Source organism: Scyliorhinus torazame, chromosome 9 (genome assembly GCF_047496885.1).
Source record: "Scyliorhinus torazame isolate Kashiwa2021f chromosome 9, sScyTor2.1, whole genome shotgun sequence".
Classification (NCBI taxonomy): Eukaryota; Metazoa; Chordata; class Chondrichthyes; order Carcharhiniformes; family Scyliorhinidae; genus Scyliorhinus; species Scyliorhinus torazame.
In genome coordinates this window covers 102843228-102857364 of record NC_092715.1, presented here as the reverse complement: position 1 = coordinate 102857364, position 14137 = coordinate 102843228, and the positions used below count along the sequence as shown (strand labels likewise).

The 14137-nt window shown below is 49.4% G+C and overlaps 1 protein-coding gene across 6 annotated transcripts in view; it reads right to left on the bottom strand.

Moving 5' to 3' along the window:
- Nucleotides 1-14137, bottom strand: part of LOC140429410 (uncharacterized) — a 379567-nt gene that overhangs the window by 154054 nt on the left and 211376 nt on the right. For all 6 annotated transcript variants that reach the window (XM_072516350.1, XM_072516352.1, XM_072516351.1 and 3 more), the window contains one exon: nt 7374-7604. In XM_072516350.1, the coding sequence (XP_072372451.1) occupies nt 7374-7604 (231 nt within the window). The remainder of the gene's footprint in view (nt 1-7373; nt 7605-14137) is intronic.

Here is a 14137-nt window from a genome sequence, read left to right as displayed (position 1 = left end):
CATAGTAGATCCCACAGGAAGAGCCACAGAGCCTACAGCTGGCATGTGTATGGCCAGCCACTGGTACCACTGCCGGCAGGGACTGGTGCCGGGGCCAGAAGCCCCCTCCCCAGTGCCGGGCACCAACGGGGCCAGACGTGAGGTGCGGAGGGTAGAATGCCAGGGAAACGTCTGGGGATGGAGTTTGGGAATGGGATGGGAGGGGCGGTTGGGAGGGGGACATGTGGGAGCAGGTGCTGCAATGCAGGCCAGGGCCACCATGTAGCCCATTGGGCCTGATCGGGCATGCGTTAGCACTCATCATGCTAACATGCCCATACTTTACCCCTGCAGACAATGGACTTTTGATATCTAACTAGGCATGGTTGCCATCATTCTAGCTGCCGCAACCATGGTGGACTTACTGAGGCTGTACCAGCAGGATCTGCTCGGGTGGAGGCCTTGCAGAACCGGAGCCTGCCCCTACCAGACCGAGTGTGTCAAAGATCAAAGAACAATACAGCACAGGAATAGGCCTGTCAGCCCTCCAAGCTGTGCCGATCACATATCCTATCTAGACCACCGCCTATATCTTTCTATACTCCATCTGTTCATGTGCCTATCCAGATAAGTCTTAAAGGTTGCTAACGTATCTGCCTCAACCACCTCACCTGGCAGTGCATTCCTGGCCACCAGCACTCTCTGTGTAAAAAGCTTTCCCTGCACATCTCCAGTGAACCTGGGCCCCCTCAGCTTGAATTTGTGCCCCCTTGTAATTTTTAATTCTGCCCTGGGAAAAAGCCTCCAACTGTTCACCCTATCTATACCCCTAATAATTTTATTACCTTCTATTAAATCGCCCTCATCCTCCGTCTCTCTAGGAAGAGCAATCCCAGTTCACTTGATCCCTCCTCATAGCTAATACCCTCCATACCAGGCAACATCCTGGTAAACCTTTTCTGTACTCTCTCCAAAGCCTCCACGTTCTTCTGGTAGTGTGGTGACCAGAGAGGAAACAGTATTCCAAATGCGGCCTAACCAATGTTCTATATAATTGTAACATAATTTTTGAGTTTTATACTCGATGCCCCATCCTATGAAGGCAAGCATGCTATATGCTTTCTTTACCACCATTTCTACCTGTGCTGCCACTTTTAAGGATCTGTGGACCTGCATGCCCAGTGTCTTTATGCTCCTGATGGTTCTGCCATTTATTTTATAGCTCCCACATGAATTGGATCTACCAAAATGCTTCACCTCGTGTTTGTCCAGGTTAAATTCCATCTGCCATTTCCCTGCCCAATTTTGCAGCCTATCTATATCCTGTTGAATTCTCTGACAATCTTCATCACTATCCGCAACTCCTGCAATCTTAGTATCATCTGCAAATTGCTAATCAGACTCGCTACGTTTTCTTCCAAGTCATTTCTATATATTACAAACAGCAGTGGTCCCAGTACTAATCCCTGCAGAACACCACTAGTTACAGACCTCCATTCAGAAAATTACCCTTCCACTGCTACCCTCTGTCTTCTATGGCCAAACCAGTTCTGAATCCATCCAGCTAGTTCACCCCTGATCCCATGTGATTTAGTCTTTTGTACCAGCCTGCCATGAGGGACTTTATCAAATGTTTTACTATACTTCATGTAGACAACAACCACAGCCCTTCCCTCATGAATCATTTTGTCATCTCCTCAAAAAATTCAATTAAATTAGTGAGACATGACCTCCCTCGTACAAAACCATGTTGTCTGTCACTAATAAGACATTTCATTTCCAAATGTACATAGATCCTATCTCTGACAATCTTTTCCAACAATTTCACTATCACTGATGTCAAGCTCACTGGCCTATAATTACCCGGATTATTCTTGCAATCCTTCTTAAATAACGGTAACATTCTCTATCATCCAATCCTCTGGGATCTCACCTGTGGCCATCGAGGACACAAATATTTCTGTTAGAGGGTCAGTGATTTCATCTCTTGTCTCCCTCAGCAATTGGCGATAGATGCCATCTGGCCCTGGAGATTTGTCTACCTTAATGAGTCCTTGGCGACACCTAAAGATTCCCGGTGACCATCAAGGTGACGGTCGCCCTGAACGTTTATGCCACGGGGTCCTTTTAGGCGTCAGAAGGGGATCTGTCCGTGATCTCGCAGACCTCAGCGCATCCGCACCACAACGGAGGCCCTGTATGTCCGGTCAACGCAATACATTATCTTTGGGTGTGGACTGATGCTCAGGCATCAGGATTCGCTGTCATCATCGGATTCGCCAGGTTCAGGGGGTGATTGACGGGATGCATGTCCCCCTACAAGCACCGGTGCATGAAGGGGTGGTCTTCACGAACTGGAAGGGGTTCCACTCCATGAACGTGCAATTGGTGTGAGACCACAAGATGTACATTATGAATGTCTGCGCCCGATACCCGGGCAGTGTGCACTTCATCTTCATCCTGGCGCACTCAACGGCACCCAACACCTTCGAGGTGCACCCCCGGGTGAGGGGTGAGGCCCTGGGCAACAGGTGCTATCCGCTGCTGTCTTAGCTGATGATGCCTATCTGGAGGCCACAGACCGATGTGGAGAGCCGCTGCAATGACGCCGATGCAGCAACCAGGGGCGTGATCGAGTGGTGCATCGCATGCTCATGAAGCAGTTCAGGTGCCTGGACTCCAGTGGAGGTGCCCTCTAGTATAGTGCTTGGAGAGTCTCCAACATCGTGGTGGTCTGCTCAATCCTCCACAACCTGGTGCAGCAGAGGGATGACATGCTGGAGGAGGATGAAAGCTCGGCCTTGTCCAACAAGGAGGATGCAGAGGAGGGCCAAGGTGGGCAGGGCATAGAGCCACTACAGGAGGCCGCACAACCTGTGCATCTGAATCGCCTCCAGGTTCACCGACTAGGGGGCCTGGCCACCTACCGCCCCATCAGCCTACACATCGCACACCCCCTCCAAACACTCCCTTCCCTGACCACCCTCACTGCACACCCTTCCATCACCACCGCAGATGTCCACCCTCGTTGCATCCACCACCTATGCCTCCCGCTCCCATACCTATGCCTCCCTCCTTGGTTCTCCATACCTGCCTCACTACATGGTGCTGGCCATGGGTTGGCAGTATCAGCGGGTCTGGTCTATGGGATGGAGGATGATGGCGACCTGCTCTGCTTTGAACTCTGGTGCTCCGCATCGTTGGACAGAGTCTGACTCCTGCCCTCGGTAGCACATTGCATGGTCCACCTAGGTAATCCCTGCATGCGAGCTGCATGCGAGCTGGCCATTCCACCGTACGGTCCCAGTGTGCAGTGGGGGTGTGGGCCGGTGTGCAGTGGCTACTCTGTGAGTATGGCCCATGCCCACCTCTGATGCCACCCCCCACCAGCGGCCTCCCACCCTCCCCCCAACGCGGCACGCTCCCTGCTCCCACCCCAGCCCATGCTCACATCCTTCAGACAGAGTGCCGAGGCAGGTCAGAACATTAGTGTACAGAGGGGTTGATTGTGATATATACATATGGAGTGACCGGGACTGGATGGGCTGGCGTTCGGATGTCCCTCTTGCTCTGGGACACGCAGGTGTGGTGTCATCCTGTTTTACACGCTGTCCATCGCATGCGCCAAGGACACTAGGGAGGGGATTAAGTGGCACTGCGGTGTTCAGCACCTCCCCTTTGGGAGTCACCAGCAAGGGCTCCAGCATCTCCTTCCCCCTCGGAGTGCCCGATGGTCCATAGGTTACTCCTGGGGGCGATGTGCAGCTGGAGCAAGCTCCGGGGGCTCCCCGCACCAGGCGCTGCCAGACTTGGACGCCTGCTCCCGTCTCGACCAGCGTCTCAAAGCTCGCGGCCATGGAGCAAAGGGACGGGGCCACGTCCCTCTGGGACTGGGCCACATCATGAAGTGAGCGTGCTGGGTCCCTCTGTGATTGACTGAGATCAACGAGCGCCAGGCCAATGTCCTCAACATTCGCAGCCGAGGCCCATTGTGATTGGGTCAAGCTCTGGAGTGCCGCGGTAATATCCAGGTGGCCCTGGTACTTGGTGTCCTGTGCCTCGGCCACGTCCGCAGAGTGCCCAGGCCTTGGACATCTTGACCCATAATAATGACAATATTTGGGCGGCACGGTAACACAGTGGTTAGCACTGTTGCTTCACAGCGCCATGGTCCCAGGTTCGATTCTGAATTTTCCCTCTTCCCGGACAGGCGCCGGAGTGTGGCAACTAGAGGATTTTCACAGTAACTTCTTTGCAGTGTAAGTAAGCCTACTTGTGACACTAATAAAAGATTATTATTATAAAGACCACCATCATACTGGTGCCAAAGAAGAACAAGACAACGTGCCTTAACGACTACTGTCTTGTGGCCTTGATCTATCATTATGAAGTGCTTCGAGAGGTTGGTCATGAGACACATTGACTTCATACTTCCAGAACAGTTTGATCCACTGCAATTTGCATACCACCACATACCACAATCGGACCACAACAGACGCTAATTCCCTGGCCCTACACTCATTCCTGGAGCATTTTGACAACAAGGACTCCTACGTCAGACTCCTATTCACAGCTCCAGGGTCCCAGGTTCGATTCCGGCTTGGGTCACTGTCTGTGCGGAGTCTGCACATCCTCCCCGTGTGTGCGTGGGTTTCCTCCAGGTGCTCCGGTTTCCTCCCACAGTCCAAAGATGTGCAGGTTAGGTGGATTGGCCATGATAAATTGCCCTAAATTTCCAAAATTGCCCTTAGTGTTGGGTGGGGTTACTGGGTTATGGGGATAGGGTGGCGGTGTTGACCTTGGGTAGGGTGCTCTTTCCAAGAGCCGGTGCAGACTCGATGGGCCAAATGGCCTCCTTCTGCACTGTAAATTCTAAATTCTATGACTATAGCTCTGCCTTCAACACCATAATCTCCAAAACCTATGACTTGACTCCTCATTCTGCAACTGGATCCACAACTTCCTGACCCATTGACCACAGTCAGTAAGGATAAACAACACCTACTCCATGATAGTCCTTAATATCGGGCCCCCGCATCACCACTTGGTTCCCTACTGTACTCCTTATACACACATGACTGTGTGGCAAAATTTAGCTCCAACTCTACCTACAGGTTTGCTGATGACTGTAGTGGGTTGGATCTCAAACAATGATGAGTCAGAGTACAGGAGGGAGATAGAGAACCTAGTGGCATGGTGCAACGTCAACAATCTCTCCCTCAATGTCAGCAAAACTAAGGAGCCGGTCATCCACTTCAGGAAGTGAAGTGTCGTACACACCTCCGTCTGCATCAATGGGGCTGAGGTGGAGATGGTTGACAGCTTCAAATTCCTAGGTGCACACATCACTAACAATCTGTCCTGGTCCACCTATGTCGGCGCTACGACCAGAAAGCACAACAGTGCCTATACTTCCTCAGGAAACTAAGGAAATTCGGCATGTCCACATTGACTCTTACCAATTTTTATAGATGGACCATAGAAAGCATCCTATCTGGCTGCATCACAGCCTGATATGCAACTGCTCGGCCCAAGACCGTAAGAAACTACAGAATCGTGAACACAGCCCAGTCCATTAAGCGAACCCGCCTCCCATCCATTGACCTGTCTATACCTCCCACTGCCTTGGGAAAGCGGGCAGCAGAATCAATGACCCCTCCTACCCGGTTTATTCTCTGTTCCAACAGATTCAAAAACAGCTTCTTTCCGCTGTTACCAGACTCCTGAATGACCCTCTTATGGACTGAACTGATCTCTCTGATCTTGTCTCCTGTTATTAGCACCATACTCCATATGCTTCACCCTATGTCTATGGATTTACATTGTGTATTTACCGTATGTTCTGTGATTTTTCATGCAAGGAACGATCTGCCTGGACTGTAGACAGAACAATACTTTTCATTGTACCCTGGCACATTGAAAATAAATCTAAATCTAAACCTAAACGTACTAGTATTATCCAAAAAAGGAATCATGAGATTGAAAGCAGTTACAAAATGCAGAAGAACTCCGTTTAGAATTAACCGCATTGAAAGAACTACGTTTAGAATTAGCAGAATTGAAACTCCAAATCAGAGATCGTTGATGTTACATCAGTAAAGTTCTGTCAGTCATAGTGCAAATGTAGTTATTGTTGAAGCATAGAAAATTATGCAACAGCTTTCTGAGAGCAAAAAAAACAAATCACTGAAATGTGGGATGCTAGAGGTGTCCTTAGGGAATACATTAATGAACAAGGAAATATCAATGAACAAAGTCCAAAGATGTGCAGTTAGGTGGATTGGCCATGCTAAATTGTCCCTTAATGTCCAAAAGGTTAGGTGGGGTTATGGGGATAGAGTGGGGGAAGAGGTACATTATAGAAAGAACACTTATTGCATCCAATTAATGCTGTACCACATTTGGAAGAGTTTGACAATGGAACAAGTTCAGGACATTGAGAAAAGATTCTGTTATTCAAAACTAACCACCTTCAATTTTATAATCCAGCAACAAATAGAACATTTTCCACACTCACCTTATTTTAATAATTTCCAGCCATTTTGGTTTTAATTCAATTTTAGAAATAAATATATTTTCATGAACTGAAATTTGTTGCATGTAAATGACAGCAGAACACTATTTACAAGTAGGTTCATGTGAAAATAGTACGAAGTCTTACAACACCAGGTTAAAGTCCAACAGGTTTGTTTCGATGTCACTAGCTTTCGGAGCGCTGCTCCTTCCTCAGGTGAAGCGTTTAAAGCATTTCCTAGTTTTGGACATTTTGGGCATTTTCCTAGTTCCTAGTTATGGTCCTAGTTTAAACATTCACCTGAGGAAGGAGCAGCGCTCCGAAAGCTAGTGACATCGAAACAAACCTGTTGGACTTTAACCTGGTGTTGTAAGACTTCGTACTGTGCTCACCCCAGTCCAACGCCGGCATCTCCACATCATGTGAAAATAGTGTGAAGAGTAGGTCAAAATTCTATTTCAGAAAATTATAGTGTTCCAGATCATATATCATCATCTGTAACCATCAAATAACAGGAAACAAACATAGAAAATAGAAGCAGGAGGAGGCCATTCGGCCCTTCGAGCCTGCTCCGTCACTCATTATGATCATGGCGATCATAAAGTTCAATACCCTGATCCAGCCTCCTCTCCCCCACACCCTTGATTCCATTAGCCCCAAGAGCTATATCTAACTCCTTCTTGAAATTACACAACGTTTTGGCCTCAATTATCACTGTGGTAGTCTATTCCATGGATTCACCCACTTTCTGGGTGAAGAAATCTTTCCTCACCTCAGTCCTAAAACATTTACCCTTTATCCTCAAACTATGACCCCTGGTTCTGGATTCCCCGCCTTATTATTAGACAGAAAATGTGACAAACCAAACATATGCACTCACCCAAGGGGCAGATGGCACAATCAGTGTGATGGTCAGCAGATCTATGCAGCACTCTTCCAGTGATTGGTTGCACCTGGTCACTTGATTTAGTAGCCTGGCATAGACAACGCGAGGAAGGATGTGACAAACCTGAGAGTGAGATTCTTGGCCTGGTGCAAGAATAAGGCTCAGTATATGTTTGATTGCATTCAGGTGTCTGTACAACTTGCAGAGTTTTGATTCCAGGATACACTACAAAACATTGAAATTGAAAACAAAATGTTATGTATGCAATTTACTGAAAATCAAAAATTGTTGAATAGAGGCACAGATATTTACTCAGTTCTACAAAGTTTATTTTTACAAATATACAAAATGAATTGAAAATATAATTTAAAAAAATAAAAAACAGAAACCTGCACATATTAGAAATCTGAAACAAAACTAGGAAATGCTTTAAAGACACAGCACATCAGGCAACATTTGTGCAGTGAACAAATAATTTAATATTTCAGGCATACGCCCCTTTGTGAAATGCTGGGGGGCCTGCGTGTGTGTTTCCAGCACTTTCCATTCTGTTGCAAAAATAAAGACCTATTAAAGATTCACAGCATGTTGTAAATATAATCTCAGGCAGTGGTCACATTGATACTTTAAGTGAAGAAACAAGGGAATTTAAAGAACAAAATTGTCATGGCTGCACATTTTTCATTCAATCTGAAAGAACTATTGCCAGCCTAAATTGGATTGTGCACATGTGGACTTGGCAAGTTCTGAATACTCATCAGCTTTGTTGAATAATGTTAAATTCAGAGAAAATATAAAGAGGAGCTGGGAATTCTCAGAGTATCCTCAGCAACTCGCACAATAAACTCGACCAAAAAACTGACTTATCAGCCAGATGCTGCATTTTAAAATCAATGTAAATAAAAACCAAGATATGTAAAATGTAGTGCCAAATTACTAATACCCACGGCCAGTAGTGTGAGACAATGGGTGTGATTCTCCGTTTCTGAAACACAGGGTGGGATTCACCGATTGCTGACGGCAAAATTGAGTTCGGCGATTCTCCGGAGAATCCGATTTTACACCAAAACCGGGGGGCGGTGCCGTTTTTCGGATGCTGCGCCCCCTCAAAAACAGCATAATCACTGAGTACGCCGCATGCCATTGGGAAAACCTCAGGGCGTCACCTGAGGCCCTCCACCAATGCTCCGCTGATGGGCCGACTTCCCAAGCATCATGGGTCCACCGCCCCCATCTGCGCCACAAATAGGCTGAGTTCCTTTGCCATGTTGGAGGTCTTTCCCGTTTTGGGGTTTGACCTCTCCGTCCGTGGGTCCTGTACACAGTTAAAGTCCCTCCATGATCAGTCGGTGCGTATCTATGTCGGCGATTTCCATCATGGCCTTCTTTATAAACTCCGTGTCATCCCAGTTGGGAGCGTACACGTTAACGAGGACTACAGATGCCCTGTCTAGGACACCGCTGGCCATGACGTACCCCCCCCCCCCCCCCCCCCCCCCACCATGTCCTGTAACCGCCTTTGTCGTCATGAACATCTTCCTCTTATTTAGCAAAATGGCTAACCCCCTGGCCCTCGTCCCATAGCAGGAATGTAGGTCTGTCCCACCCAGCCCTTCCTGACCCACAGTCAGTCCTTCTCCCTCAAGTGCATCTCTTGGAGGAAGACTTTCATGTTTTCAGGTGGGCGAAGACTCTTCATCTTTTCACAGGGCCATTAAGTCCCCTGATGTTCCAGATGACTATCCTGATAGGGATTTTTTGTCCTCCTGCTCCTGTGGGATCAACCATACTTACCTGTAAGATGTGCACCTGCACTCTGGGGTTTCCCTTTGTTATGGGGCCGTCCAAAATGGCCACGGTCACAGTTCTCCCCATGAAGTCGGGCCCCTGCGCTCCGGGTCTTCCCTTTGTTCAGGCCACCCAACATAACCACCAACGGTGAGTTCGCCATATGGATGAGCCCCTGCACTCCAGGGTTTCCCTTTGTCCAGGGACCTTCCCAAGTGGTTGCTTGCAGCGCCAGTTTGTTCCATGTTGCCATGTGTGGCTTGTTGTAGCCAGTCTAATGCCCTCCATCTTTCTTCATCTATTTTTCCCTTATGGTGTCTTCTCTCCCCCCCACATTCCCCTTTTCCCCTGCTTCTTCCTCTGGTTAACCCTGCGTGCCCGTTACCTCTCTTTTCCCCACGTTTCCGCCCCCCCCCCCCCCCACCCCCGGTCAGGTACCTTCCCCCTAGCGGGGAACGCGCCACGGCTTTTTTTTTCTTCATGAATCCCGGTGCTAGCTACCTTGCTAGTGTGGTGGCCCACCTCTCCGGGGGTTGTTAGCACTTCCTCCCGTTGCCCGATCTCTGGGCTTCCTGTCTGCCATTTCCCTCACCTTCCCCTGTACTTAACTGTAATTGCTCATCCTTCACTCTCTTACTGCTCTCGTCTCCAAAACGAGGCAGTGTTCTCCCGCGTAAAGCAGTCGCTGTGGCAATGGTCTACTGTTGGCTGAACAGACTGTGAAAGGGAGAGAAGTTTTTTGTTAAAACATTGCGTTATAAGAGCCTCATTCTGCGAGCTCTTCATCGCTGCACCTGCTGCCGCTTCTCCAGTCCGTTCTCTGCGACAAACTTGTCAGCGTCCGCAAGGACCGTGAAAAAGTGCTACCTCCTTGATACGTAACCCAGAGCTTGCCTGGGTCCGAATTGCACATCATTTCTGTGCAGCACAGTCTTCGCTTTATTAAATTCAGCCCAGTGCTTGGCCAGGTCAGCCCCAATGTCCTGGTAGATCCGGATCTTGTGACTTCCCATCAGCAGTTTTTGGACTGCCTGGCTCAGCGCAGGATTCTTTCCCAGCCCTGGTACCGGTGCATTTTTTCAATTATTGCCCTTGGCTGTTCCCGGAGCGACCGGTGCACTCTGTTGATTTCTGGTGGGTTGAGGAAGCTGTCCCTTCCCACCATGTTACCCAGCATTTGGGCCACATTGTCTGTGGGGTTCCTACTTTCGATCCTCTCCGGTAGGCCCACGGTTCGTAGATTCTGCACCTCGAACGGTTCTCCTGATCCTCAACCTTTTTTCTTAGGTTGCCTTGTGCCGCGACCAGCCTTGCCACTTCCTTTTCCAGGGCGACAATCCAGTCACTCTGGTCCATTGCAGTCCTCTCCAGATATTTACTTATTGCCTCCTGGTCCTCCAGTGGTTTTCTGGCTTTGTCCAGGGCCACCTGCATGATCGCCTGAGCTTCTACCACCGCAGCCTGCATGTCCGATTTTGTTTCTTCTCGGTGTTCCTTCAACTCTCTTGGGAGGAACATCCTCCATCCATCCTCTGGTGTGGCGAGGCTCCTCGTGCAGCGGGTCAGTTCCTCTCACTCTGGCGAAGTCCGAGTTTCGCCACCTCGTGCTCTTTGTCCAGGCTTTTTCCACTCCTAGTCTCCTCTGGACTGGCTGTTGTTTGACATCTTTCCTTCTTTCTTTGTTTTGTTAATGGTGTGGGAATGATTTGTATCGTTTGCAGGCGTTTTTCGAGCAACATGTGCCTATTGTTCAAGTTCACGGGAGGAGAGCCGACTTCTCAGCACATCCCTGTCACCGGAAGTCCCCCACTGTGCTACCGTGACATCCATTGATACCAGAGCTGCCGTTTCGGTGATCACCCTCCACATGTATGACCAAATTTGCTCAGGGGTTCGCATCTTGGTGTTATGAGATACCGACGCCCTTCTGGCAATGTATACTGGGGAGCCATTGTAGATCCCGGGCACCTCAGAAGACCCCATGGAATGCGGGGATCTTTCGGCGAACTTACCATTTGTAATGGTAAAAGGTTCGGGTCTGGGTGGACTGGCAGCAAGTATCCCGGATGTACCCCAATGGGCCAGATGCAGTATTGGCAGGTTTTCCCGGGATATTCCAGATCGGACTTGGTAACATCCGTGGCCCTCCGCCAAGATATGAGTAGACCCAGGGGTCCAGCCACGTTATTTTCAGTCCCGCATCCGTTCCCTACATTTTGAAACCAAAGGTCGATGCAGAACTGGACCGTTTGGAGAAGTTGGGAATCATCCACCTGGTGCAATTTGTGAATTGGGCTGCACCGGTCGTGCCGGTTCTGAATCCTGATAGATCCGTCCGCCTCTGCGGGGATTATAAAATGACTATCAACCGAGTGTCCCATCTGCATTGCAACCTGGTACCAAAGATTGAGGACCTATACGCAAGGCTCAGTGGAAGAAGGACCAAACTCGACATGCGCCGTGCTTAACTTCAATTGGTCTTGAACCTATCCTCACGCAAATATGTGACCATTAATACGTAAAGGGAGTTGTATGAGTACACCAGGCTGCCATTCGGAGTCTCTTCAGCATGTGCCATATTCCAAAAGGTGATAGAAAATATCCTCCGAGGATTGCCACAGGTGGATGATGTGCTAATCTGACCGGAACACCTGTAAATCTCGAGGATGTGCTACGTCGGTTTGAGGCAGCTGGGGTTCCTTGCGGTGCGAAAAGTGCGTTTCTCACACGAGGGAGATGGTCTAGTTAAGCACGGACTACACCCAGTACACAATAATATACAGGCCATCTGACAGGCGTCCATACCAAATGATACCACAGAAGTCCGCTTGTTCTTGGGCCTTATAAACCTACAGGAAGTTCATCCCAAAGTTGGCGACAGTGTTGGCCCCATTGCAACTGTTGTTAAAGAAGAGTCAGTGGTGGTTTTGAGACCCACAGCAGCAGAGTGCTTTCGAAGAAGTGAAACAACGACTGTCGTCCTCACATCCGCTGACTCATTTCGACCATCGAAACCTTTGTTGCTCACATGCGACGCCTCACCCTACGGTATCGGGGCCACCCTAGCACACAAGATGCACTTTGGCAGCAGCAGAGCGGCATTACGCTCAGATAGAAAAAGAAGATTTGGCGCTTGTGTTCAGCATGGAAACGTATATGGATAAGCGTTCACAGCGTATACAAACCATCAACCCCTATTGGGTTTGTTCAAAGAGAATAAGACAATTCCCCCAGTGGCGTCCGCCTGCATTCAGCGTCGGGCTCTCCTCTTGGCGACATATGAGTATGTTTTGGAACATCGCCCAGGGATTCAAATTCTCCCATACGGCCGCCTCCCACCACCCACCAGTACCTCTCTTATCCACTTCCAGCTACCCAGCAGTACACCAATATTGACGGCATCGGATGAAGTAGTTGCAATCTTACATTTTATGAACTCTTAACCTCTGATGGCGGCCCAAGTAAAGGCATAGACAGGATGCTGGCCAGGGTCCGCCAAATCGTGCTGTACGGGGCCCAGCACCGTGCCCTTCCTGAAGACTGAAGGACTTTTACCACAAAAGTGGTGGAACTCAGCATGGTGAAAGGCGTCCTGCTGTGGGATTCCCAAGTGGTCGTCTCTGAACGCGGCCAGGGAGCAATTTTGCAAGACTCCCATCAGGAGTCTAAAAATTTTAGAGTTTTAGGGGGACTCTAAAATGAAAATGTTGGCCCGAAGTTTTGTGTGGTGGCCCAGCATAGATGCAGGGCCCGGAACGGTAGATGCTGGATAAACAATCCCAGGCAAAGAGGACAAAGGATTTCCGCTCTCCCGTCAAAATGGACAACGTATTGGACTTGGGAGGGGGGGAAGGTAGTGGTATTACAACTTCACAGGAGACCCAGGGATCTGCAACCTCAGCGTCCCTGTGGCCTTAGCTGAGTACGATTTACCCAGATGAGGGGGGCGGGGCTTCTCCCTCCTCTTTTCCTGGGACTGTTGGGATATAAATACCCCGGCCCGAGTAGTCGCTTGCCTGAGACTTTACAACCAGCTTTCTGCCACCATGGCTACAGATTAGTACTCATAAGGCCTTGCAGAGCATCACAGCAGCCCATAAAATCTGTCCTCCAAAAGATTTCTATGATGGTTGAGACACGGTTCTAGGAGAATGGCACTGCCTCCATCAGACACAAACTTGCTGTCTTTTCAAGATGACTGCATGGATTGTCCCACATGTGTATAACGTGTTATAAGACTTATCGTCAGAAACTGGTTCTTCATGTTCTGCAGCCATCCTTTGGTTTTCCATTATATCTCAAATGTTGATGGCATAGTGGGTTGTTGCACAACAGCAGTGCCATGATGGTTGCCAGGGGATTGGGAATTAACTTGAATAGTTTCTGTCTGTAGATAGAATCATAGAATCCCAACAGTGCAGAAGGAGGCCATTCAGCCCATCGAGTCAGCATCAACCCTCTGAACGAACATCTTACGTAGGCCATGCCCTGCCCTATCCCCCTAACCCCACCTAATTATGGACACTATGGGGCAATTTAGCATGGCCAATCCATCTAACCTGCACAACTTTGGACTGTGGGAGGAAACCGGAGCTCTCAGAAGAATTCCACGCAGACACAAGGGGCGTCATTTTCCGAACCCCCGCCGGGTCGGAGAATGGCCGTTGGCCGCCGTGAATCCCGCCCCCGCCGAAGTCTCCGGTACCGGAGATTGGGCGGGGGCGGGAATTGGGCCGCGCCGGTTGGCAGGACCCCCCGCTCAATTCTCCGGCCCGGATGGGCCGAAGTCCCGCCCCTTGTGTCTGCGCGGAATTCTTCTGAGAGCTCCGGTTTCCTCCCACAGTCCAAAGTTGTGCAGGTTAGATGGATTGGCCATGCTAAATTGCCCAATAGTGTCCATAATTAGGTGGGGTTAGGGGGATAGGGCAGGGCATCATGGCCTACGTAAGTACCGCCTAGAAATTGCCTGT